Consider the following 24603-nt stretch of genomic DNA (forward strand, 5'->3'; position numbering starts at 1 on the left):
TGGAATATTCATGGTTAATATTACTGACATGAGATTTTTATCTTTTACATACATGTAGGTCAGTATTAGAAGATTATATATGAAGTAAATCTCTCAACTTTCAACTAAGCTTTGAGACGAGAGACTATAGACAAGTAAACGAAATCGGAATCAATTAATCGAAGGAAAAAAATTCCACAAAATAAGATTAAACACGGAAACCAATGGAAAGGTAAAATGAAATTTGACCAGTTGTCCCGGACGAGTTAGCGTTTTCTGTTTTATTGTCGACAGCCACATATAAATATCGGTCAAAGTCGGTTCCCAAAATGAGAATCAACATTGTGCATCTAAACCACCAGCAATCATAAGTGTGAAAAATTGCCTTATGAATAGAAAAATGACCATATGAATAGAAAAAGAAAACATACAACTCAGTATGGCAAATGGAGACCAGAAAACAAGTGTTTTATGATGCAACCCGACATCGAAGACAGGTACGAACGCCAAGGAACCATATCAACCACGCAATAATTATAATACATAATAACGAGATTCTTACAGAGTATGCTTAATTATTAATACAGATTACCAAACAAATGAAGTCATATGTAGTAATAATCTGATGACGGCCTGAACACATGGCGACATGGGAATTAGACATGTGCATCATGTCGAGACAATTGTGCGTGCTTATCGCGGCGATATGTCAGCTGTCGGCCACACGTGATTAGTAAACAAGTTCGCTATCAGTAAACCTGCTATTTTATAACGATTGTGCAACACTAGCATATTAATGTGGGTTACCGTTCGATTATGTTGACTGATAATTAATTAGGACAAATACGTTTTAAAAGGCACAAGTTGATTTATATAAAGAATTGTCCTTGAATTTAAAGTCAGAATTACAGTTTTATACGTCGGTCCTGTCGCGTTATTTTTTTACTGTATATTCAGGCAATGCAAATTCGGTCATTAAGCGTGGAATCTAAAAGAATTGTTCAAAAGATACACGAGTGAATCTTTATATAACGATAAAATATTCATACAATTTATGTCGAGTAATGGAATAACTACGTTTCACAATCAATTCTTACTACTAGGACTCGATGGAAATGCTTGTCGTCTAATGTGTTAGCAAATCAAGAAAATCATTTATAAACGTGTAATTATCGTGAGAACAATAACACATTTACGTTGTAGTTTCCTTTTAGATGTGTGGTTATATGTGTGTGTGAGCGGACTCAAGACTTGTTCACAAACCCGCTCGTTCAGCCTATCAGTCTTTGATGTGCACTATAAAGTTATAAAATGGTGCATTGTACCACAAAAAATACAGTAAAAACCCGCTAACTCGAACTGCTAGGGATCATGTTAATAGTTCGAGGAATACGGGATATTCGAGAAATCAGAGACTAGGCGTAGACCCTATGTATTTATCGTACGTATTATACACTATATTCACTGAATGCCTTCTTAGAAATAGAAATACCAAATTTAATCATTTGTTGTCTCAGATTCCTTATACAGTGTACATGTATATTGTGAAGTAACTATACTGAAAAAGGGGTATTGCATTATAAAGCTGTGCATCTGAACAAAATCTCTGGATTCTGAGTGAAAAAAAAAACATCAAAAAAGATAAAAACTATGTAGATGGATTGGAGTTATAAGTATATATATATATAGCAATTTGCATTTTTATTCTTCATCGAAACTTATTTAGTTATGTAGCATATACAGTGCACCTCTAACACAATAATATTATTTTATAATGCACAAATGATGGAGAATGGACTGGATGGAAATTGGCATTGTTGTAATATAGTTTATATAATATATATGTTAATACGATAACTTCAACAGCAGCAATTTTAGACTGAAAATATAATTTGTAAGTTTTACTGTAACTCCACTCATAAACTATATATATATACCTATTTGGTAAAATTGGGTTTTGATCCCCATCAGTGGATGGCTATTATGTTATATACATATGGACTGTGAGCCTGTAGCTGTTGGGGGAATAAGCTCAATTTGGCAAAATGGGCATATCTATATATGTCTTACCACAAAAATTCAATTATCTCTTAAGAAGTTACTTTCGTCCAATCATGCAATAATCAAAACAATCTAAGAAGATACCTCCCTTCTTATTATATAATTCATATTTGTTGTATGTAAATATGTTTAAGTTTGTTTACCTGTTTTATGTAAGGAGAGGACTTATATAGGCTTTGTCTGATGTCCAATCCTATATTGATATTAACATCTGTCAATAAAATATGTTGAAATTGAAATTGAATAGCAATTTGCATATGATTACATCGAAACCTCACCCTGCAAACGAAGAAGCCATTACCCCAAATGACATACAGTTGATGCATTAGAGCCTACAGAAAAAGACAAGGTATCGAGAAGATATCAAAAAGAAATCATAGATATGGAAACTTCGATTTGTTCATATTAACAATATTATGAGCAAATTAAAAAAAATGATCAGGACTTATATCCCGATTGATTCAACAAAGCCAAGCATAATTATAAGTCGGGGTCAGATTGTGGACTCTATTGTCTTATTCCAATGTTGTAATCTCCCCTGTTAAATTCGGAGGATTTTTTGAAATTCAAAAATGAATCTAGTTAACAGACATGCCTATTACTAAATCTGAGTCACAGATGATTAAAGATGATAATTTAACAAACCTAACAAATGACGACGATTTCTTATTTTATAACATCATCCCTTTTCGGTGATCTTAAAATAAAGGTATTTGACATGGTTGTCCTCCAGTCGTGGTCACTTATATAATTTGTGTTTACGTAAAGGTCAGATAAATTTTGACCCCTTGTAAGGGAATGGACATCTCCGGTCAATAAATTAGAGATAAGGCAGTGTCCATCGTCACTTTGGTCAAGAACAATTCACGATGAAGGTTGCCCTGTTCCTTTGCTTTGCTGTCGGCACGGTGCTCACTCAAGTTCCTACTCCTTGTCGTAAGTATTTCCATCAAACAACCAATTAATACAAAATTTGACGAAAAATGTTTGCATTATAAAGAGCACTTTGTTTATTACAAAAAAACTTCTTCAAATTCCCTTTGTATGGTTCCTATTCGGCGATATGTAGTTAACAAATATGTTATGTTATATATATAAAAGAAATGATATATATTCCAATTGTCCTCAATCAAATAATATTTTGTGTATGTAAATAATGATCTGTATTATTTATTTTCATAAGAATCGCCTCCACAATGGGAAGGAAGGGAACTAAGAGTAAGTAGCAAGCTATCATACGGAATGAATATATACAATCGTCACCAAATGCCCAGAAAGTTCCTCGGGGAAACAAACAATGGGTGCATATGCTATGTTTTGTACCATATTTTTACCGAAAAGTAACAGTTTTGAATAAATGTACATGTCTGCCTCAAGATATGTTTTTTAAAAGCGAATTAATAGCGTTGAAGAGGATATTTTCATTCTCTGTCCATTGACTGTTGCCTGGTATTTATGTCTGCGAAACTGAAAGTTTGAATAACAAAACTCTAAGAATATTCGCAAATGGTAGCAGGAATAATTGGACGGATAAAACATTTCCTTGAAATCGCTTATTTTTCCACCCTGAACTTTGAGCCACATCACATCCGAAATAAAACGTAACAAGTGTACAAAAACTGCATTTTAGCTAAACCTTTTCAGTCCGAAAAGTGCTGAAATAGGATAATCCCTTACATTTACACGTTACCAATATATGGTTTATACCGAGCATGTGCTAGTTTGTAATATTTTGTATTTCAATAGGTTGATTACAGTCAAAAGTACGAGGAATACCGCCGAATCTTCTACGATGAGACCAACAAGCGTGTCCGTACCATTGCGGAAGTGGAGTTCAACAGCACCAGGGATTTCTACGATGTCCTTGACCTCTACGCCACGGTAATAACCTGTATGGTGTAGTTAATGTGATTTAATAATAGTGAAAAAATAACCTTATCACCTGGTCGGTGCTATTAAATAAATTATGTATTGTTAATCCAGATATATCGGATCCACTTGGACGAACACTTCACAGATAAATTATACAATTATTGTTACTCGGAACGAAAATGAAACTTACTATTTCGATCCGGAAATAACATTACTTTTCAAAATGATCATTGTTGTGATTTCATTCTATAATATCTAACGTAAGGTATATTATCCGGGCACGTTTTTGTAGGACATTACATATGAAGTAAGATAGCTTTATCAAAACAAAGAGAGGGCCGCGTCTTTTTCTTAATTTTTTTTCTTATTCTGATTAACAAAATTAGTTCAAAAAGTTTCTAGCAAGAGGAAATGCTGTAGTTTTCAGTGTTAATGACTTTAGCATTCACTGTTTAACTGCGTGTTTACAGAACCAGCGGTACAGCATCAATATGAGGACCCGTCAGTGCAATACGTCCATGATAGACAGGCCTTTCCGCTACCGAGGTGTCCACCCAGACGCCAAATTCGAACAGCTGTTGTCACTTGGACTCACCGGATACCCCGGAGAGAGCATCCAATTGGCTATCTTCTCTGCCAATGAGACCGATGGTAAACAGAGTTTCCTTTCCGAGGAATTTACGAGGAATTTAGATAAAACATAAGGAAAACCATAATAATCATAATGTATTTTCAAGCGAGCATTGCCTCAAATAACTAACACATTTCTAGAAGTGTTTTCTATAAACGGTTAAATGTGGTACAGTAAATCAGTATGTTTAGAATACAAATCACAGAATAAAGTAAATGTTTATTCATAGAACTTTAATACTGTAAATATAACATTAATTGTCCTTTTCTATTTGTCCCAGAATTCTACACCGGAACCGTTGCTTATCCAGCATGTATCCCTGTCACCAACATCCACATCACACAGAAATATGGTTTTGAGCACAATGAGTAAGATTCTCTAAATATTCTGTGATATATTGGCATCTGATGCCATCATAAGCTCCTCTAGATATTCTGTAATATTTTGTTATCTGATGCCATTTTAAGCTTCTCTAGATATTCTGTGATATATTTGGTGTCATCTGATGTCATCATAAGATTCTCTCGATATTCTGTAATATTTTGTTATCTGATGCCATTTTAAGCTTCTCTAGATATTCTGTTATATATTTGGTGTCATCTGATGCCATCATAAGATTTACAAACTTACCAAAATTAAATATGAACTCGAATTACTTTTCATATCTGTGTGTATTCAACATACGATACGGATGTTGATATTTCTGATGAAATATGTATTTACATAACTTTCGGTATAACCACGGATCGTTATGAATACATGTTCTGACTACTTGAACGGTTAAGGATGACTTCCGAACGACTTTCAATGTTAAAGCATCAGTCATAATGAAAAAAAATATACGAATAAATGCATTCTATTTCAAATCGTGGGGATGGAAGGAAACTTTTACAAGAATAAAGAACGACTCATCCTTAGAAAACTTTGTGTGGAAGACATTTCAAAAATTGTATAAAACTCTTTACTCGGTGCATCTTCTTTACCAATGTTCGGACATTTTAAATTTTATTTTGCCGCATTTGAAAGAAGTTAAGAATGTATCTGATATTATACTAGCGAAAAAGAAACGCATGTTTATTTTCGATATTTATTGTTTTACATGATTCTTTGAGGATGCGTTCATGGTGTTGAATTCTCGATTATTTCATCATTACTGAATACATTTTTATGATTTTTGTTGCCGTATCACAGACAGTGTTTACGTGAGTACTGTTATAACAAGGGTACCCCACGCCGTTTCCTGATCCAAATCAGTAGAGGACGGGCACCATCAGTCTTTATCTCCTTGACATTGAACCCATCAAGGTGTTTATTGCCCTTTGATGGATATTGTTCCGCCCTGAATAAGGGCCTGTGTGTGTTGAGCGATGTTGACGCACTTCGTAACGTTAGGCTACGTTTATGGTTAATAAGAAGAATGTGTGGTCTCAAGACCTGATCACGATATCTTACTGCTGTATGTTTATCGACGATAACCACGAGAGGTGTTTCACACCCTGAGTGATCCCTACCCATACCATAACAGATCCGCCACAGAATCTGTCGCTTTTCGTTACGCAAGAATTTCACGAGACTCGTCAGTAAACAACACGTGTTTCCAATGAGCCAGACAAAACCGATTTTAATCATTCTTTGACGCACTGGCAGAGCATGAGTGCTGACGAGTTGCCGTCTCCGTCGCCGCCTGAAATCAGTTACGGAGGTGTAAGAGACGCAATGCACAGGCGTCCGCTCCAGGGACGGCCGCCTAATATCCCTGTGACTCTGAGACGCCCAATTACACGGGATATTGTTGTCTTATGTATATCATATTGCTGAGCTACATGACGGTGCAAATACCCCTACATTATTAGAACAATTGCCCTACCCCGATCGACTTCAATCAATCACGGTACAATCGATTCGAAAAGAAATGTTGTGTAAAAGATCTTTGCTGTTCCAATGTTTGATTTCGAATGATTAACTAGCATATATGGTGCAAGAGTACCGGGTATGCACGCTTTCTCGAGAAATCTGCTGAAAGCTGAATTCGACTGAATTTTAACTGAAGAACATTTCCATAGTGCACGGTGGAAGCTGAGTGTGAAATTGAATTGAATTTAGACCAAGTTTCTAAACCGAACGCTGGTATATCTTTATCGACAAAACTTTTTTCAAACTGACTAATACCGAAAAGCTTTTCATGAGGCTTCAATAAATGATTGGCTTGTTTATCTATTCAATAAAACAATTTCTCTTTTCAGCTATTTCGACATCACTGCCGGAATTTCCGACCCGATGGCTTTCGTTCCTCCACCAGAGTGCACGAAATCATAGATAGCTATGTTTATGTAATTGTATTTATCTATTAAAAAAAAAGACAAAATACTGACGTTATGTGCGTGCCTTTGTTGTCTGTCCTATCTACGTTTATTTAAAGAGAATGTTATGATACTCATATAATAAACATGTAATTAATACCTCAATATGAAGTAATAAAAGCTGTTTTTAAACGTATTGCAATTCTTAATGATTACATACGTAGTGGAAATACTGAATAAATTACTTGTATTTATATTTATATCAATATTAATAAAGACAAAACAATATATAACGATATCTGACTAGACAATAGCTAATCATTCTCTCTGAGAACAAGCCTACCAATCTGTAAGAAAACAAATTCAAAATTAAATATTTGACGTCGGTCGCAAAATGTCAACTAAAGCAAGATTTGTCGATAAGAATCTTCATAAAACAAGATTTGTCGATAAGAATCTTCATAAAACAAGATTTGTCGATAAGAATCTTCATAAAACAAGATTTGTCGATAAGAATCTTCATAAAACAAGATTTGTCGATAAGCCTCTTCATAAAACAAGATTAAAAACAAATCGCAAGCGACTGCTGCTTCCTCGACTGCGTCTGCCGTATTTGTGTAATTCAGAAGTCAAATGCAGGTAAATTAGATAAACTCCACGTGGTCGGGTACGAGTGTAAAACTGCTGTTATTATACACAAAAGGGTAAGGGGAATAAACTAATAACTTTTCTGTACGGAATTATAAGTGATGAAGAAATGAAATGATGGAGATATTGGTATAATCGTACGTAAAACCCTGTCTGCTTCATTGACGAAACCACAATACAAACCAGGGTCAAATCCAGGAAATGTTACGTCCTCAAAATAAGAAACTGGGTTGCTTATTCATATTTGTTCTGGCCTAAATCAAAGTATTGTTTGTTTGCCCTCACCTCGCACGATTCATAATATTTCATTGTATTTCCGTTTTTTTTATGAAACCACCTACACCTAGTCTGACGCATCAAGTCAGAATCATGTAAGTGTTTAGTATTAATGTGAGCATATCTAAAAACGTTTGTTTGACTTGGATCTCGCTTTAGTTAAAATGGAAATCTCTGTCGCCTCATCAGTAAAAGAAAGATGGTAATTTCCATCAAATTATTTGAAAAAAAATAACGAATTTAAAAGACACTTGAACAGATCATTTTTTGTTCAATTTAGCAGAGGTAAGAGTAGATATTTAACTCCATAGGCGATGCTTTCTTTATATTAAAGCAGAGTGTCAGTCAGATTCACGTACATAGTGGAAACTTTTGAAAGATTTGCAAGGCGACCATGTATTTCATAACTGAGTGAGCCTTATCAAAACATTAAAAATATACTTATTATACTTGTTTGATATCTGCACCTCTTTTGGATTTCATAAAAAAAAAACCTTTTGATTAAACAGTTTTTTGGAAGATCTTCACAATTCTGAATAAACGTTTTTCCGAAGCTATACATAACTGTAAGATCAGTGAAAATTATAAAATACTAACAAAACCATTTTTTAAAAAAGTAATGAGGATATCGATCACATATAAATTTTGATTACACTCAATCATAAAAAGACTTAATTTTTCTCATGTTTGTTGAACGTGAAACTGACGTTAAAAAGATTAATTTGCTTTTCCGTCTCATAGCTGCTCCCTATTTGTTGAAATGGACGAAGTTAAGATATACAAATACACTTTAGAATATGAAAGATCCTGAAGAGTACGGATACTTTGCTGCTTGTTAAGCTATTTATAAGGACCAAACGAAGCCTGAATGTTCATCTCAGATAAGACATAAAAAAACTAAGATAAACATGAATAGTACATAAACTTATATGCAACATGTCTCTTAGGAAAGAATAATAAACTTATAATTGATCAAAGATTGAAGCAACCTACCTTCGGAAACTTTTCGTATGACTGTTTTCTTTATTTTTGTCCATTTATACTAAATCCTGTTCCTATATATGGCATACTCTTCACCATGTTGAAGTAGGTCATTAATAAGAACATACTGAAGATACAGATATGTTTCATCTACAACATAAACCCCCCTCTCCCGCCTCTTTAAGAGAGTACCGTGTAGCACTGTACCATCGACAACATAAACCCCCTCTCCCACCTCTTTAAGAGAGTACCGTGTAGCACTGTACCATCGACAACATAAACCCCCTCTCCCCCCTCTTTAAGGGAGTACCGTGTAGCACTGTACCATCGACAACATAACCCCCCTCTCCCACCTCTTTAAGGGAGTACCGTGTAGCACTGTACCATCAAAGAGAGTTTAATATTCTAATACATCTTTCATATAGGCAATGTTTCTTTGCAATTTCAGAGAGAAACAATGCCATTTATCATGCGATGTACTTTATTATATATTCTCAGGTAGCACCTACCTGTAGCTTAGATCAATCCTGGTTGTTACAGTAGTACAAGTAGGCATACTGAATGTTACACTAACAGTCATAATTTCGCAAATATGATGTATAGCGTAGCTTATTAACAATACTCTGCGCTAATTTCAAATTAAGGAATGTTTATTTCTTCAAACAGTTGTATTATTTAAGTATATCAAACACGCAGTAAATGCCATATCACAATGTATGTATTATGCAGTGAAATTAAATATATGTATACAAGTATATATGTTAAGTACCGTAATTCAAGAATCAAGGATGATATGTATATTTGTGTGTTTGTGGGTTTCATAATGCAGATATGAAATATATGTACAATTAATTGTTAAGAGTCAATTAAACATGACATTTTTGATAGGAATTACTTTAATCAAATATACCACAGTTACTTCAGATCAAACATTATGCAATGTTTTAATGTTACGACATATATGACAATTCACTATAAACACACAATGTAGTATTATTGAGAGACAGGCAAAGTATTTCCCAATCCGACGGTGGTGGTCTATTTATACCTTTCGGACGATAAGATAAGGACAGTGCCGACCAACTATTGACCCCCCAGACGTATAATAGGAACCAGTTACCACTAGATTTCACTTCGGTCAATATTCCTCAACGACATGAAGGCCGCTATTCTCCTCTGCCTCGCCATTGGCGCCGTCGTCGGACAAATTCCGTCCCCTTGCAGTAAGTATATGTCACGTAATGTTTTGTCTTGTTCTGTCTATATGAATAACAGTTGTATCAAGTTTGACAAAAATATGTTTTAGTTTAAATCATACCGAGACATTTTTTTAAAGTTCTAGAGTGATCAGTTGCCCTGTACTTCATATGGTATTCTAGTTATATGTAGAGGGATAATAATCAATTGTTCCCTGTCTTCATAAAACACTACCTGTTACGAGAACGTTAAATATTAAGAACTTATATCATTCAGTTGTTTTGGCTTTTAACTGTAGTATATAATTGTTTTGTCTTCATTGTAAATTCCATATTGGTATCGAGTGTTACATGACAATACCTTTTACCTAAATCCACGTGATAGATAGTATTTTCTGTGCATAGTGTTACAATGACAACTGGCTACATCTGTAAATAATCTTTTACGGATCAAAATAAACTACAGGCGTTTGTTCATACATATAACAATAATGACAAGCTCGTATGTGATATATACCATGTATAATTACATAATTATATTGCATTGCAGACTCCCCACCCCAATGGGAAGGGCGAGAGGTTAGGGTGAGTACATTTCAATTAGTATCTTATTGACAAACATAATTTAACCGTAAAACCGTAAGCATTACGTTTATTTTATTCAACAAATTTACATATATGAGTATGCTCAGTACCACGAAATCCATCAACCTTGTGATGTTTTTGAGTATGTAAACTGTGTAATGTGTTGACTATTCAGATTGATTACAGTCAAAAGTATGAGGAGAGGAGGAGACTGTTTTACGACCAGACAAACATGAGGACCCACACAATGGCTGAGGTCGAATTAAACAGCACACGCGAGTTTTATGACGTCATCATGCTATTTAATGAGGTAATCAGCATTGTTAAACGATTTGCTGTATAGGTTTGTAGTTTCAGAGATTCGTTCTTTTTTATTTCTATTTGCAGAAGAAGAATAAAATTAGATACCTCTGAAATAAGATTTGAAAAGATATTGATAATTTGATAACAAAATATGATTTTGTTCAAAATACTATCTCAATAAAAAGAGGAAAAGAGATATGTTATTTTTAGCCCTAATGACTTGTCCAAATTTTCGTTTTGAAAACCCTCGCAGACTAAGCACCTTATCCGTTGAACAACCAGTTGTTAGTTCAAAAAGGAAAACTGTTTCATTTGCTTACTATTACACAGAGGAAGATGTACAGCTTGAACAGGAGGACACAGCAATGTAACGTTACAGCTATCGAACCCGATAGGTCTTTCCACTACCGCGGTGTCCACCCCAACGCCAGATTCGAAACAATCATGTCATTGGGAGCAGCTGGATTCCCAGGCGAGAATATCCAGGTGGAGGTCTTCTCCGCTAACGAGACTAACGGTAAGGGAACAGAAATGTATTGATGATAACATCGAGATCAATTGTTACAAGAAAACATCTTATTTGTATTTTAATGCATTTCTGCTTTTGAGCAATCAGTTAAAAATATCAACATGAAGATACAAATACAGCCAAAGTTTACTAGTAGTAACCATTTGCACAGAAAATGAGATGTAAAATTTAATGTAGACAGGTATATTACTTACCGAACAATTCCAATCGTTTATGTTCGTGCGCTATATGTTCAGTAAAGAATGATAACTGACGATCACCATCTCCGATATAAATCTGAAAAATTCTATGTTTTGCTCGTTTCGTGGAGAGGATGAAATAAAATTATAAAAAAAATTCAATGAAATGAATTTTTGTTCATAAATTCGGAAAACAGACCGTTTTCGGTGCTATAATGTTTTAGTAAGTTCGCCAACATTTGATATATCGCAATCTCTTTTACTACATGTATTGATGTTATAAAAAGAATCAAATATTTGCAGAAGATCAGTCAATAATAGAACAATTGTTTTAACCTTGAAATAAAGTGCTATGTCCGGTACATGTGATATTAATAAGATTTATAAAATCTTTATGTAAAGTACATTTAAACTGTGACGTTACTGAAATATCTTTTACCAATAGATTATTACACTGGATTGGTTACCTCCCCTGGTTGTATTCCTGTTACTAATTTCCATTTGTCTCAGAAGTACGGATTTGAGCATTCAAAGTAAGTATTAGTATTACATTAATGATTATCTGAACATGGTAAAATCTAAATCGAAAATGTGAAAACAAATATTTATGAAATTGTGTTAAATACAGAATTTGATTTTTTTTCAATTTAGACATAGGCAGTGTAGCATTGAACCTATTTATGATATACATATATATTATTTTGCTAGCTAAGAGTTTTTTCAAACAATCCTTTTTTCCATTTCTAAATAAAACGTTAAAAAAAGAAATTTAAGTAATGTAATATATGAGGTTTCCCTGTAATCATACACTGAATATTGTATGTTATTTCTTATTCAGCTATTTCGACATCACAATTGGTATTTCTGAACCTACGGCCTTCGTCCCACCACCAAACTGCAAGCCACCACCATCATAGGTCTAAGATACAATAAAATTACTAAAAATACAGTGTGACTTTGTTATCAATATACTGTACTGGAAGTCAGCACGGGGAAATCCTTTTATTTGTGTGTTAACATGACATATGTTTTTTTTTTATTTACCTTTACTGTAAGCCAGGGTTGTCTAATATACTAACATTCCAAAAGGTGATCGGAATCAAATACAAATATCTAAATTTCGACCAGTCAGAAGCTACTCCTACAATTAGTTTAAACAGAAATTCCTATTGGCGTCCATAGTTTCAGAACTCAACTACGTACCTAATTGGACTGAATTTTGACAATATCGACACATCGAAAAAACGACTTTTAGTAGTCATGTTATTCAATTAGGATAAGGACAAAGCATTACGTTCACCATGTCATAGAAATAAAACAATCTAAATTTCAACCAATCAGAAGGAAATAAATGATGGTCACATTGTAAAATCAGGGATTCAGGTATGTGGTGTCGGAAGTGACGGAAACTACATAATACCAAACTGAACAAAATAAGATAATATTGAAATTCCGTTCAAGTCATCAAAATGAGGAAAATACTTACTCATATTTGTTCTGGCCTAAATCAAAATATTGTTTGTTTGCCCTCACCTCGATCGATTCATAATATTTCATCGTAATTTCGTTTTTTTATGAAACCACCTACACCTAGTCTGACGTATCAAGTCAGAATCATGTAAGTGTTTAGTATTAAGGTGAGCATATCTAAAAACGTTTGTTTGACTTGGATCTCGCTCTAGTTAAAATGGAAATCTCTGTCGCCTCATCAGTAAAAGAAAGGTGGTAATTTTCATAAAACTATTTGACAAAATAACGAATTTAAAGACACTTGAACAGATAATTTTTTGTTCAATTTAGCGGAGGTAAGAGTAAATATTTAACTCCATATGCGATGCTTTCTTTATATTAAAGCAGAGTGTCAGTCAGATTCACGTAAATAGTGGAAGATTTGCAAGGCGGCCATGGATTTCATAACTGAGTGAGCCTTATCAAAACATTAAAAATAGGCTTATCATACATTTTTTTTTATATCTGCACCTCTTTTGGATTTCATAAAAAAAACTACTTTTGATTGAACAGGTTTTTTTTGAAGATCTACATAATTGTAAGATCCGTGAAAATTGTAAAATACTAACAAAATCATTTTAAAAATGTAATGAGGATATCGATCACATATAAATGATGATTACACTCAATCAAAAAAAGTCTTACTTTTTATCATGTTTGTTGAATGTATAACTAAAGTTAAAAAGATTAACTTGCTTTCTCGTCTCATGGCTGCTCCCTATTTGTTGAAATGGACGAAGTTAAGATACACAAATACACTTTAGTAAAAAAAGATCCTGAATAGTACGGATAATTTACTGCTTGTTAAGCTATTTATAAGGACCAAACGAAGCTTGAATGTTCATCTCAGATAAGAAATAAAAAACAAAGATAAACAGGAATAGTACACAGTACAAAGAGAAACAATGCCATTTTATCATGCGATGCACTTTTATTTATATTCTCAGGTAGCTCCTACATGTAGCTTAGATCAATCCTGGTTGCTACAGTAGGAATACTGAATGTTACACTAACAGTCATAATTTCGCAAATATGATGTAAAGCGTAGCTTATTAATAATACTCAGCGCTGATTTCAAATTAAGGTATGTTTATTCTTCAAACAGTTGTATTAATTAATTACATCAAACACGCTGTAAATGCCATACCACAATGTAAGTAGTATGCAGTGAAATTAAATATATGTATACAAGTATATATGTTAAGTACCGTAATTCAAGAATCAAGGATGATATGTATATTTGTGTGTTTGTGGGTTTCATAATGCAGATATGAAATATATGTACAATTAATTGTAAGGAGTCAATTAATCATGACGTTGTTGATAGGAATTACTTTAATCAAATATACCACAGTTACTTCAGATTAAACATTATGCAATGTTTTAATGTTACGACATATATGACAATACAATATAAACACACAATGTAGTGTTATTGCGAGACAGGCAAAGTATTTCCCAATCCGCCGGTGGTGGTCTATTAATACCTTTCGGACGATAAGATAAGGACAGTGCCGACCAACTATTGGCCCCCTAGAGTATAATAGGAACCAGTTACCACTAGATTTCACTTCGGTCAATATTCCTCAACGACATGAGGGCCGCTATTCTCCTCTGCCTCGCCATTGGCGCCGTCGTCGGACAAATTCCGTCCCCTTGCAGTAAGTATATGTCACGTAATGTTTTGTTCTAGAGTGACTAGTTTCCCTCTACTTCATTATATGTGGAGGGATCAGAATCAATTATTTTCCCTCCTCATAAAACACTACCTGTAACGAGAACGTTAATATTAAGAACTTATATCATTCAGTTGTTTTGGCTTTTAACTGTAGTATATAATTGTTTTGTCGTCATTGTAAATTCCATATTGGTATCGAGTGTTACGTGACAATACCTTTTACCTAAATCCACGTGAGAAGTAGTATTGTCTGTGCGTAGTGTTACAATGACAACTGGCTACATCTGTAAATAATCTGTTACGGATCAAAATAAACTACAGCCGTTTGTTCATACATATAACAATAATGACAAGCTCGTATTTGATATATACCATGTATAATTACATAATTATATTGCATTGCAGACTCCCCACCCCAATGGGAAGGGCGAGAGGTTAGGGTGAGTACATTTCAATTAGTATCTTATTGACAAACATAATTTAACCGTAAAACCGTAAGCATTACGTTTATTTTATTCAACAAATTTACATATATGAGTATGCTCAGTACCACGAAATCCATCAACCTTGTGTATTTTGGGTATGTAAACAGTATAATGTGTTGACTATTCAGATTGATTACAGTCAAAAGTATGAGGAGAGGAGGAGACTGTTTTACGACCAGACAAACATGAGGATCCACACAATGGCTGAGGTCGAATTAAACAGCACTCGCGAGTTTTATGACGTCATCATGTTATTTAATGAGGTAATCAACATTGTTAAGCGATTTGCTCTATAGGTTTGTAGTTTCAGAGATTCGTTCTTTTTTTTATTTCTATTTGCAGAAAAAGAATAAAAATTAGATACCTCTGAAATAAGATTTGAAAATTTACCGATATTTAATAACAAAATATGATTTTGTTCAAAATACAATCTCACTAAAAAGAGGAAGAGAGACATGCTATTTTTAACCCTAATTTGTCCAAATTTTCGTTTTGAAAACCCTCGCAGACTAAGCACCTTATCCGTTCAACAACCAGTTGTTAGTTAAAATAGTGAGACAGTTTCATTTGCTTACTATTTCACAGAAGAAGATGTACAGCTTGAACAGGAGGACACAGCAATGTAACGTCACAGCTATCGAACCTGATAGGTCATTTCCCCACCGCGGTGTCCACCCCGATGCCAGATTCGAGACAATCTTGTCATTAGGAGCACCTGGATTCCCAGGCGAGAATATCCAGGTGGAGGTCTTCTCCGCTAACGAAACTAACGGTAAGGGAACATAAATTTATTAATGATAACATCGAGATCAATTGTAACAAGAAAACATCTTATTTGTATTTTAATGCATTTCTCCTTTTGAGAAATCTGTAAAATATATCAACAGGAAGATATAAATACAGCCAATGTTTAATAATAGTAACCATTTGCACAGAAATGAGATGAGGGGTAGAACTTAATGTACACAGGTATATCACTGACCGAACAATTCCAATCATTTATGTTTGTAAGCTACATGTTCAGTAAAGAATGATAACTGACGATCACGATCCCAGATTAAATATTCTAAAAGTTTCATTGTTTTGCTCGTTTCGTGGAGAGGATGAAATAAAATTATAAAGAAATTCAATGAAATGAATTTTTGTTCATAACTTTCGGAACAGACCGTTTTCGGTGTTATAATGTTTTAGTAAGTTCGCCAACATTTGATATATCGCAATCTCTTTTACTACATGTATTGATGTTATAAAAAGAATCAAATATTTGCAGAAGATCAGTCAATAATAGAACAATTGTTTTAACCTTGAAATAAAGTGCTATGTCCGGTACATGTGATATTAATTGGATTTGTAAGATCATTATGTAAAGTACATTTAAACTGTGACGTTACTGAACTATCTTTTACCAATAGAATATTACACTGGATGGGTTACCTCCCCTGGTTGTATTCCCGTTACTAATTTCCATTTGTCCCAGAAGTACGGATTTGAGCATTCAAAGTAAGTATTAGTATTGTATTAATGATTATCTGAACATGGAAAAATCTAAATTGAAAATGTGAAAACAAATATTTAGTGTAGCATTGAACCTATTTATGATATACATATATAGTATTTTGCTAGCTAAGAGTTTTTTCAAACTATCATTTTTTCCTTTTCTAAATAAAAGCTTAAAAAGTTCAAATAAAGAAATTTAAATAGTGTAATGTATGAGGTTTCCCTGTAATCATACACTGAATATTGTATGTTATTTCTTATTCAGCTACTTCAACATCACAATTGGTATTTCTGATCCCTCAGCCTTCGTCCCACCACCAAACTGCAAGCCACCACCATCATAGGTCGAAGATACAATAAAATTACTAAAAATACAGTGTGACTTTGTTATCAATATACTGTACTGGAAGTCCGCACGGGAAATCCTTTTATTTGTGTGTTAACATGACATATAGTTTTTTTTCTTTTATTTACCTTTACTGTAAGCCAGGGTGGTCTAATATACTAACATTCCAAAAGGTGATCGGAATCAAATATCTAAATTTCGACCAGTCAGAAGCTACTCCTACAATTAGTTCAATCAGAAATTCCTATTGGCGTCCATAATTTCAGAATTCAACTACGTACCTAATTGGACTGAATTTTGACAATATCGACACATCGAAAAAAGGCTTTTAGTAATCATGTTATTCAATTAGGATAAGGACAAAGCATTACGTTCACCATGTCATAGCAATAAAACAATCTAAATTTCAACCAATCAGAAGGAAATAAATGATGGTCACATTGTAAAATCAGGGATTCAGGTATGTGGTATCGGAAGTGACGAAAACTACATAATACCAAACTGAACAAAATAAGATAATATTTAAATTTTGACCAATCAGAAGCTAGTGAATGGCAGACACATTAATTAATGAAGAAATTGAAAACGTAGTAATACTTGCGGTGTCATAATACCCCAACATACATATGTTTGATTATCATAGTGTGTGGAATCATCATAAATCGAAGACAATGGTGGCCGTTTTGGGTTGGAAGAAATGCCATTCAAATGAAAAGAAAACCATGAAATCCAGCTGTGAACTAAACGAGTGTATATGAAGAAAGTGTAACTGAATAAGTCTCAGCCAAGCAGCAGATGGTTATCATGAATGGTTGACCGTTAAATAAATAGCAAACAATAATATCTACACAAACTAACCATAATTCCGTTAGATTCTAAATACTATAGTACTTTGTGTGTGTGTGTGTGTGTGTGTGTGTGTGTGGTGGTGGTGGTGGTGGTGGGGGGGGGGGGGGGGGGGGGGGGGGGGGGGTGGGGTAATACCGTACAAGCTCATGGCGGAGGTCAGATGAGAAGGAAGAAGGGTGACAAGACGCGCAATCTAATTAGCATTTGAGAGACAAACTGAATATAACATGTCAAAAGATATAGTGAATAACACAGTGTCCAATAGAAGATCTTTCTTTTACACTTGCGCCAGTGGAATATCAGAGATATTGATTTATTGAAAAAACTTTTCATCGAATAGATGATAATATCGTCAATAATGTCAAAAGAACTCTGTAGCGTATGACAGATCACTTCAGAATTAAGTATTACTGGTGAAATATATAGTTCATACCACCACCAGTTCTTCCTTACATAGTATTGCAGAATAAATTGTATAATTAACAAGTGACTACTACAATCTTATTTATTTTTTTATTTTTGACATATATATACTACTTATAGCTTCAACTTAACAAAAACTATCCAATAGGTACTTATCACTTACACAATATGGTTTCTTAAGTGTTTTATGGTTGTTTTTGTCAGCGTCTGCCTATTCCATCCCCAATTTTAAGTTTGAATCAAGCACTTAACTTACTCTAACAATAAACATAATAATGACGAAATATATGGATCACGACCACATGACTAGAGTTATTTAAGCATTGAACGAACGGCTTTCAGTTGGCATTCATATTGACTATGAATGCCAACTGAAAGCCGTTCAATGGTTATATTTACCATCTGCAATTTTTTATTTGTCGTGCGATTTTTTTGTTGAAATTTTCAAATTCAAATTTCAGTTGGCAGTTCATAAGCTGGTGAACTCGCAACTGAATTTGTAGGGTTATATAGTGGCAGTGCCATACAATGGTAAATATAAGAAAATGATCTTTTTCATTTAAAGATCTCTGATTCTGATGCCGAATAGAGTGGATTATGGATGTATAAAACAGTACTGTTCTGTTATATGATATGCATTGACGTGTAGCAACATCAAGTTTCTATGTAGCCAACGTTTTTAGTAAATATCTTTAGTAAGATCTTACTTATCTTGTCGTAAATCAATGGTCCTTTTAATAAAATATTGATTATTTATTATTTAAGCTAGTTGTGCTATTGCTATTTTTAGTATCAAATACATTTCTTCAAACCCATACTCCAACTTATAAGCGATGCATATTGAACACCATCTTCGCTAGCCAAGGCTTCTGATTACGTTACACTACACGAACCCTTGGCGGATATAGTCGTGTTCAAACCGTCGCGCCCTGGAATCCCAGGGCATCCAATCAAATCGCGTTTTACACTCGGGCTTGGTTTCGCAGTAAACAAAAATTGCGGCACCCAGTACAGACCTACAATGTCGACTATGTCATGGCATTTTACCTATATACAGAGACATGCAATCTTTAGGGGAACATTCGCAGTGTTTGATAAATCTATTTAAGTCATTGATCACATATCTCATCGAAATGACACAAGCCTCCATGTGTGTTTGTTAACATCACAGATGAAGTAAATCGGTAACGCTCGTTTTGATTGGTCGAAAATTTCATGCGTGAAGGGTTGTAATTTCGAATCTCCGCTAGAGGGCCAGAACTGACGCCTATATCCGCCAAGGGTTCGTGTAGTGTAACGTAATCAGAAGCCTTGGCTAGCGAAGATGATTGAACACATGTTGGTTGTTTTCCATTTACTGTTTTGTGTTTTTAATTTAGCCCTTCACTGGTAAAATAAATACCAATATATTTAAATTTATAGCCTAAATTAAACAAAATAGTATTATTTTTTCCAGTCTAATTAACTCCACTAGCACAACCAATTTACAAATGCACTCATATCAATTAATTTTATTGCAAAACAAAATCAAAATTGATTGATGTCAACGAGTCAATTAGTGTTATACACTAAACAATAAGATTTTTTTTTCATTCAAGAGCCAGGTCCTGACATGGCATGAGTAAATAAAACATTATGTATAACACTAATGCATTGGTTAATTATTTTGAGAAGAAGAAGAAGAAGAAGAAGAAGAAGAAGAAGAAGAAGAAGAAGAAGAATCCAGGCATCAAGCCATAAACAATCCAACTTGTACTAAGGATCTCAGTATCCTTCCATGTCAACATAGTGGTGTACATTGATTTTTCCATTTATCTGGATCATAACAAGACGTAAAATGTTTTCTTCAGCATAGCAAAAATATAATTTTTTTTTTCTCCTTATCATATTATAGTTGCAGGCATTGAACATTCTTGTTTCATAGATAATTTGTAATCAAGTCATATTCATTTGAAAAGCATTCAATGCCCATTGTTACTTCCTCTTTTGGATCCAGCACCTTTGCCTCCATGTCTTTATCTGAACAAAGAAGCTAAGCCTTTAAAGTTCAGAAATAGTTTGCTTTTACATTGTACATTTGTTTTCAGTGTTTGACGCCACCCCACATGCCCCACTTCCTACCTTTATGTAGAATCTTGCTTCCTCACCCAACTGATTTGGGCAAGGCTTTTGATTCATTCAGAACAAGTACATATTTGAATGATTTACTTTCATTTCCCCCTTGCCCCAGTTTCGTAGATTCGGAACTCCTCGGGCAAATGAGTTAACGTTCTTGATCACAAAAACGCATTTGTGACCATGATTGGAAATTTGACAGCTCGCCTCGACAGCAGACGAATCACATAAGTCCAGGCAAAGAGAAAGCGGTAAATCAAACAATTGAAGTGGTTCGATAATAAAAAAAAATATGTTTTGAAAAAAACACAAACTGATATATACAAATGTACTTTGCTTTTCATGGGAAATGTGTAAAATAGACTTTTTACTTTATATGAATGATTTCATTTTTAATTCTTGTTTTAAAAGCATCTAAATGCAAACCTTATGCAACACAATACTGATGGTATGGGGAATGACCACATGACCTATTTACAAAAGGATTGTCTTCATCTCTGAATGCCCTGCAATGTTATATATGGTTGTGTGGTGGGAATCTCAACGGTTTAAAAAATACAAGAAGACGTTTATAGCAATATCCTCCGCTTAGTTCCAGAGAAAAGAAGTTTATAGCAATATATTTACATTCTATGCTGCATATGCCTATATGTCGTTAGTAAACCAAATTGTATTCATGAGACTGTATACTACAATTTACAGTGATTAGGTCAGTGTAGGAATACAAATCCAGGTGTTGTAGGTTAAAACAATGGCCGCCAGATACTTTCGGTCTAGAAAGTTTTCGAATACTAGCATTTATCTACATGAACCACCACAAAAAATAAAGCAACACAAGTTATGAGAGTAAAATTAATAATTAAAAAATGAAGTCGTCACAAAATCATTATAAGCGTTATTCTTGATCCATAATTAGTTATCAAATAGTTAATGTCGTCACACTCACAGGGGCTCGTTTTCGAATTTTAAGAAATGCTAGACACGAAAACATCAAAAGTCCAGCAAAAAGTTTTGTGAAAATCGGTAGTATCGACCATTGTTTCCGGTTGTGTATGCATACTGAATTTTAGTTTTGTGGTTGTTCACTAATGACAAAGGCCTACCTCAGTCCCTACTCCGAAAGTCGAGCCCCTGTGAAGTTGAACATCGTCTGCTGAGTTAGCGACACTGATGTGACTGGTTAGACTGGAATCTGTTCCGAACAAAATATCCTAAGAATCGTTTTCACCTACTGTCAAGGCGACTTTCATTTAGAATTTATGAGCTGATATTCCTCTGAAAATAACGTAAATCCAGTCGATAGAAACATAAGTGTTTCCAAGGAATCGAGTCTGGCCTGTACATAAACCCGTTCAACGCCGAATCACTTCTAAATGTTAACCCGTATATCATTGCGCCGAAAAACGGCTTTTATTTCAAACAATCAGAAATTATGCAATTCTGAACAATTTGACGATTTCAACAAACGTATATGAATATAAATATTTCATGTCGCCCTAACGGCCGATATTCTATTTATCTGTCACCCAAATTGTATTCACATCGACTGTATACTACCATTTGGTAACAGTTCAATGCTTAAGTATACTACAATTCACAGTGATTCGGTCAATGTACATGTATGAATACAGCTCCAGGTGATGAAGGTTGGAATATCAATGACTGATAGGCCTAGTTACTTTCGGCATAGTGAGCTTTCGAATGTTAAAATTTAATCATATAAACCATCACATAAAATAAAGCAACTTAAGTTATAACACTAACATTTTACTATAAAAGATGGTTTTCTCCTAATGTCAAGACACTTTCATTTAGAGTTTAAGAGCTGATATTCTTATGAAAATAACGTAAATTCAGTCGATAGAAACATAAGTGTTAGAAATATATAATGAAGCCAAATGTGTGCAAAAATAGTTTATGTCTATGCTATTAATGAGGGACTAAATTGTTCCTTCTGGAAGTTTCGGCTGTTCCGGTATTTTGACTTGAGTGACATGGTAAGCGGCAAATTTAAACGCGTTATAACCTGCAGTGGATAAAACTATCCTAATGAATATAATCAAAAGCGTTGAACTGTTACGAAATGGTAGTATACAGTTGAAATAGATACTAACGGGCGACATTCTATCTATTCTGCCACTTAAATTGAATTTATATCGACTGTACACTATTATTTGATAACGGTTCAATGCTTAAATAGTAAAAATTGCTCCCTTTTGGCCCACCCCTCTGCAATCTGTGGGTCAACCCAGCCGTTGCTTTTTTAATCTTTTTTACTTACAGATGTTAAAGTCAAATTAGGTTAAATTCCAATTAGTAATCAAGAAGACATTGTTTTTGTTAAATTGTTGATAGGACGGACCGTCGGACGGACGATGGACGACGGACGCCACGGTATGGTATAACACCATGGTCCTTCGGACCGGATGAGCTAAAAAGTACCCAACCGTTGGTTTGCCGAGCAATTTTTAGTTCGTAAATAGAATATTTCTTCACGATGCGCAAAAACGTTCCAATTCTGATATAGATAACACTTTTATATTATTCTTACAAAATACCATCTGCCTGTAGTTGCGACAGTTAGTGCCATCGTAGCCTGGCATGACTTTCCGTAGATAACAGATGTCATCGTAAACCGTTATCTCTACAAGGTTATTGTCAAGGTCATTCACACCTATCATTTATGATGTTTAAAGTAATTGGTGTATTGGGAAAGAACTGGAGTGCTTTTCTAATGGCAAACAAGTGCATAAAAAAGTATCGTTCTGAAAAATATTGAATATCGCAGAGTAGTGGCAATGTTCCTGTTGAAGGACTGTAAAAGACATACTGGATATTAGAATCTTCCAACATTAATTTGGGGGTGCGATACAGTTTAACAAAAATGAACGAAACTGTATTGTGAAGTTGTTTTATCCTTCTAGGACTCGTCATTGAGGCTAAGGACCTGACAAGTTGATCACACAAGTCACTTCAACTCGAAACCGATCAAAAGAAATGTCCTTGTCTGTATAGGAAGGAGCAAAAATAAACATAATTTTTATAAAAACGTTAAGTATGTTTTATAAAAACGTTAAGTATTAAGTATATTCTAAACCATGCCGCAATTCAAATCAATTTATAATTGACAAACAAGTTACTATAAACCTCGGGGACGAAAACTTCCACCAGCAGTATCTAACACCTGCAATCTCAAAGCATTGTACAAAAGCAACACAAGGTATAATACATACAAGACTTTAAAAGAGAAATGAATATTTGATAGAGTAGAACCAAAATGAATAAAACTGCACCATACAGCAGTCCTTCTAGGACTCGTCAGTGATGCTAGGGACATAATACAGCTGTTTGGTCCTTCTAGGGCTCGTCAGTGATGCTAGGGACATGATACCTTCTAGGGCTCGTCAGTGATGTTGGGGACATCATACAGCTGTTTGGTCCTTCTAGGCCTCGTCAGTGATGTTAGGGACATCATACAGCTGTTTGATCCTTCTAGGACTCGTCAGTGATGTTAGGGACATCATACAGCTGTTCCGTCCTTCTAGGACTCGTCAGTGATGTTAGGGACATCATACAGCAGTTTCGTCCTTCTAGGACTCACAGTGATGGACATGAAGTTATTATTGGAGGCGACTAGACTCGAAACAGATCAAAGGGAATATCAAAATCTGAAACATGTATATGACGATAGGTAACACTTGGTACATTGAATGATGATGTGCCTTTGTTCTGATATGGATCATAGTGTTATGATATATGTGTATAATTTCGGTGAAAATATAATAACACAACGACAGAACTATGTTTTACGAAGTAAAATAATCAATTAAAAGTCAATTCAGAATGTAAATTAGTGCCCAAGTTTGTGTAACAATAATAAAGCCAACTTTCAATTTGACTAACCTTATAATAGTAATACTTAAAACAATGTGTATTGTGGCGGCCTCATATTGGTTAACAGACATGTAAGTTGGGCAGTTGTTCCTAGGATTATGAGTACGGTATACTGTAATTACTACAAGGAGGTAAACTTGTTTAAATTCAAGTGACTATATTTTACTACCTACATTCTTATATCGTAGTTTCGATGGTCCTTTCCATTCATTCCTGTGGTCCATCTTTTATTTGGGTCACAAGCATTGACAATTCATGTATTAAACA

The 24603-nt window shown here is 34.4% G+C and overlaps 3 protein-coding genes across 3 annotated transcripts; all 3 read left to right on the plus strand.

Moving 5' to 3' along the window:
- Positions 1-2849: 2849 nt before the first annotated feature.
- LOC117324388 (mammalian ependymin-related protein 1-like) lies at positions 2850-6919 on the plus strand. Its single transcript, XM_033880234.1, has 6 exons — positions 2850-2976; positions 3224-3258; positions 3787-3921; positions 4383-4563; positions 4824-4911; positions 6787-6919. The coding sequence occupies exons 1-6, from the start codon at positions 2910-2912 to the stop codon at positions 6857-6859; spliced, it is 579 nt and encodes a 192-aa protein (XP_033736125.1). The 5' UTR covers positions 2850-2909; the 3' UTR covers positions 6860-6919.
- Positions 6920-9840: 2921 nt separating this feature from the next.
- Positions 9841-12489, plus strand: LOC117324386 (mammalian ependymin-related protein 1-like). The gene is made up of 6 exons (XM_033880232.1): positions 9841-9971; positions 10495-10529; positions 10705-10839; positions 11163-11349; positions 11986-12073; positions 12379-12489. Exons 1-6 carry the CDS (start codon positions 9905-9907, stop codon positions 12455-12457), a joined length of 591 nt encoding a protein of 196 aa, XP_033736123.1. The 5' UTR covers positions 9841-9904; the 3' UTR covers positions 12458-12489.
- A 2135-nt stretch (positions 12490-14624) lies between these two features.
- Positions 14625-17085, plus strand: LOC117324387 (mammalian ependymin-related protein 1-like). The gene is made up of 6 exons (XM_033880233.1): positions 14625-14710; positions 15133-15167; positions 15341-15475; positions 15798-15984; positions 16625-16712; positions 16975-17085. Exons 1-6 carry the CDS (start codon positions 14644-14646, stop codon positions 17051-17053), a joined length of 591 nt encoding a protein of 196 aa, XP_033736124.1. The 5' UTR covers positions 14625-14643; the 3' UTR covers positions 17054-17085.
- The last annotated feature ends 7518 nt before the right edge of the window (positions 17086-24603 follow it).

Source organism: Pecten maximus, chromosome 3, assembly GCF_902652985.1.
Source record: "Pecten maximus chromosome 3, xPecMax1.1, whole genome shotgun sequence".
Lineage (NCBI taxonomy): Eukaryota > Metazoa > Mollusca > Bivalvia > Pectinida > Pectinidae > Pecten > Pecten maximus.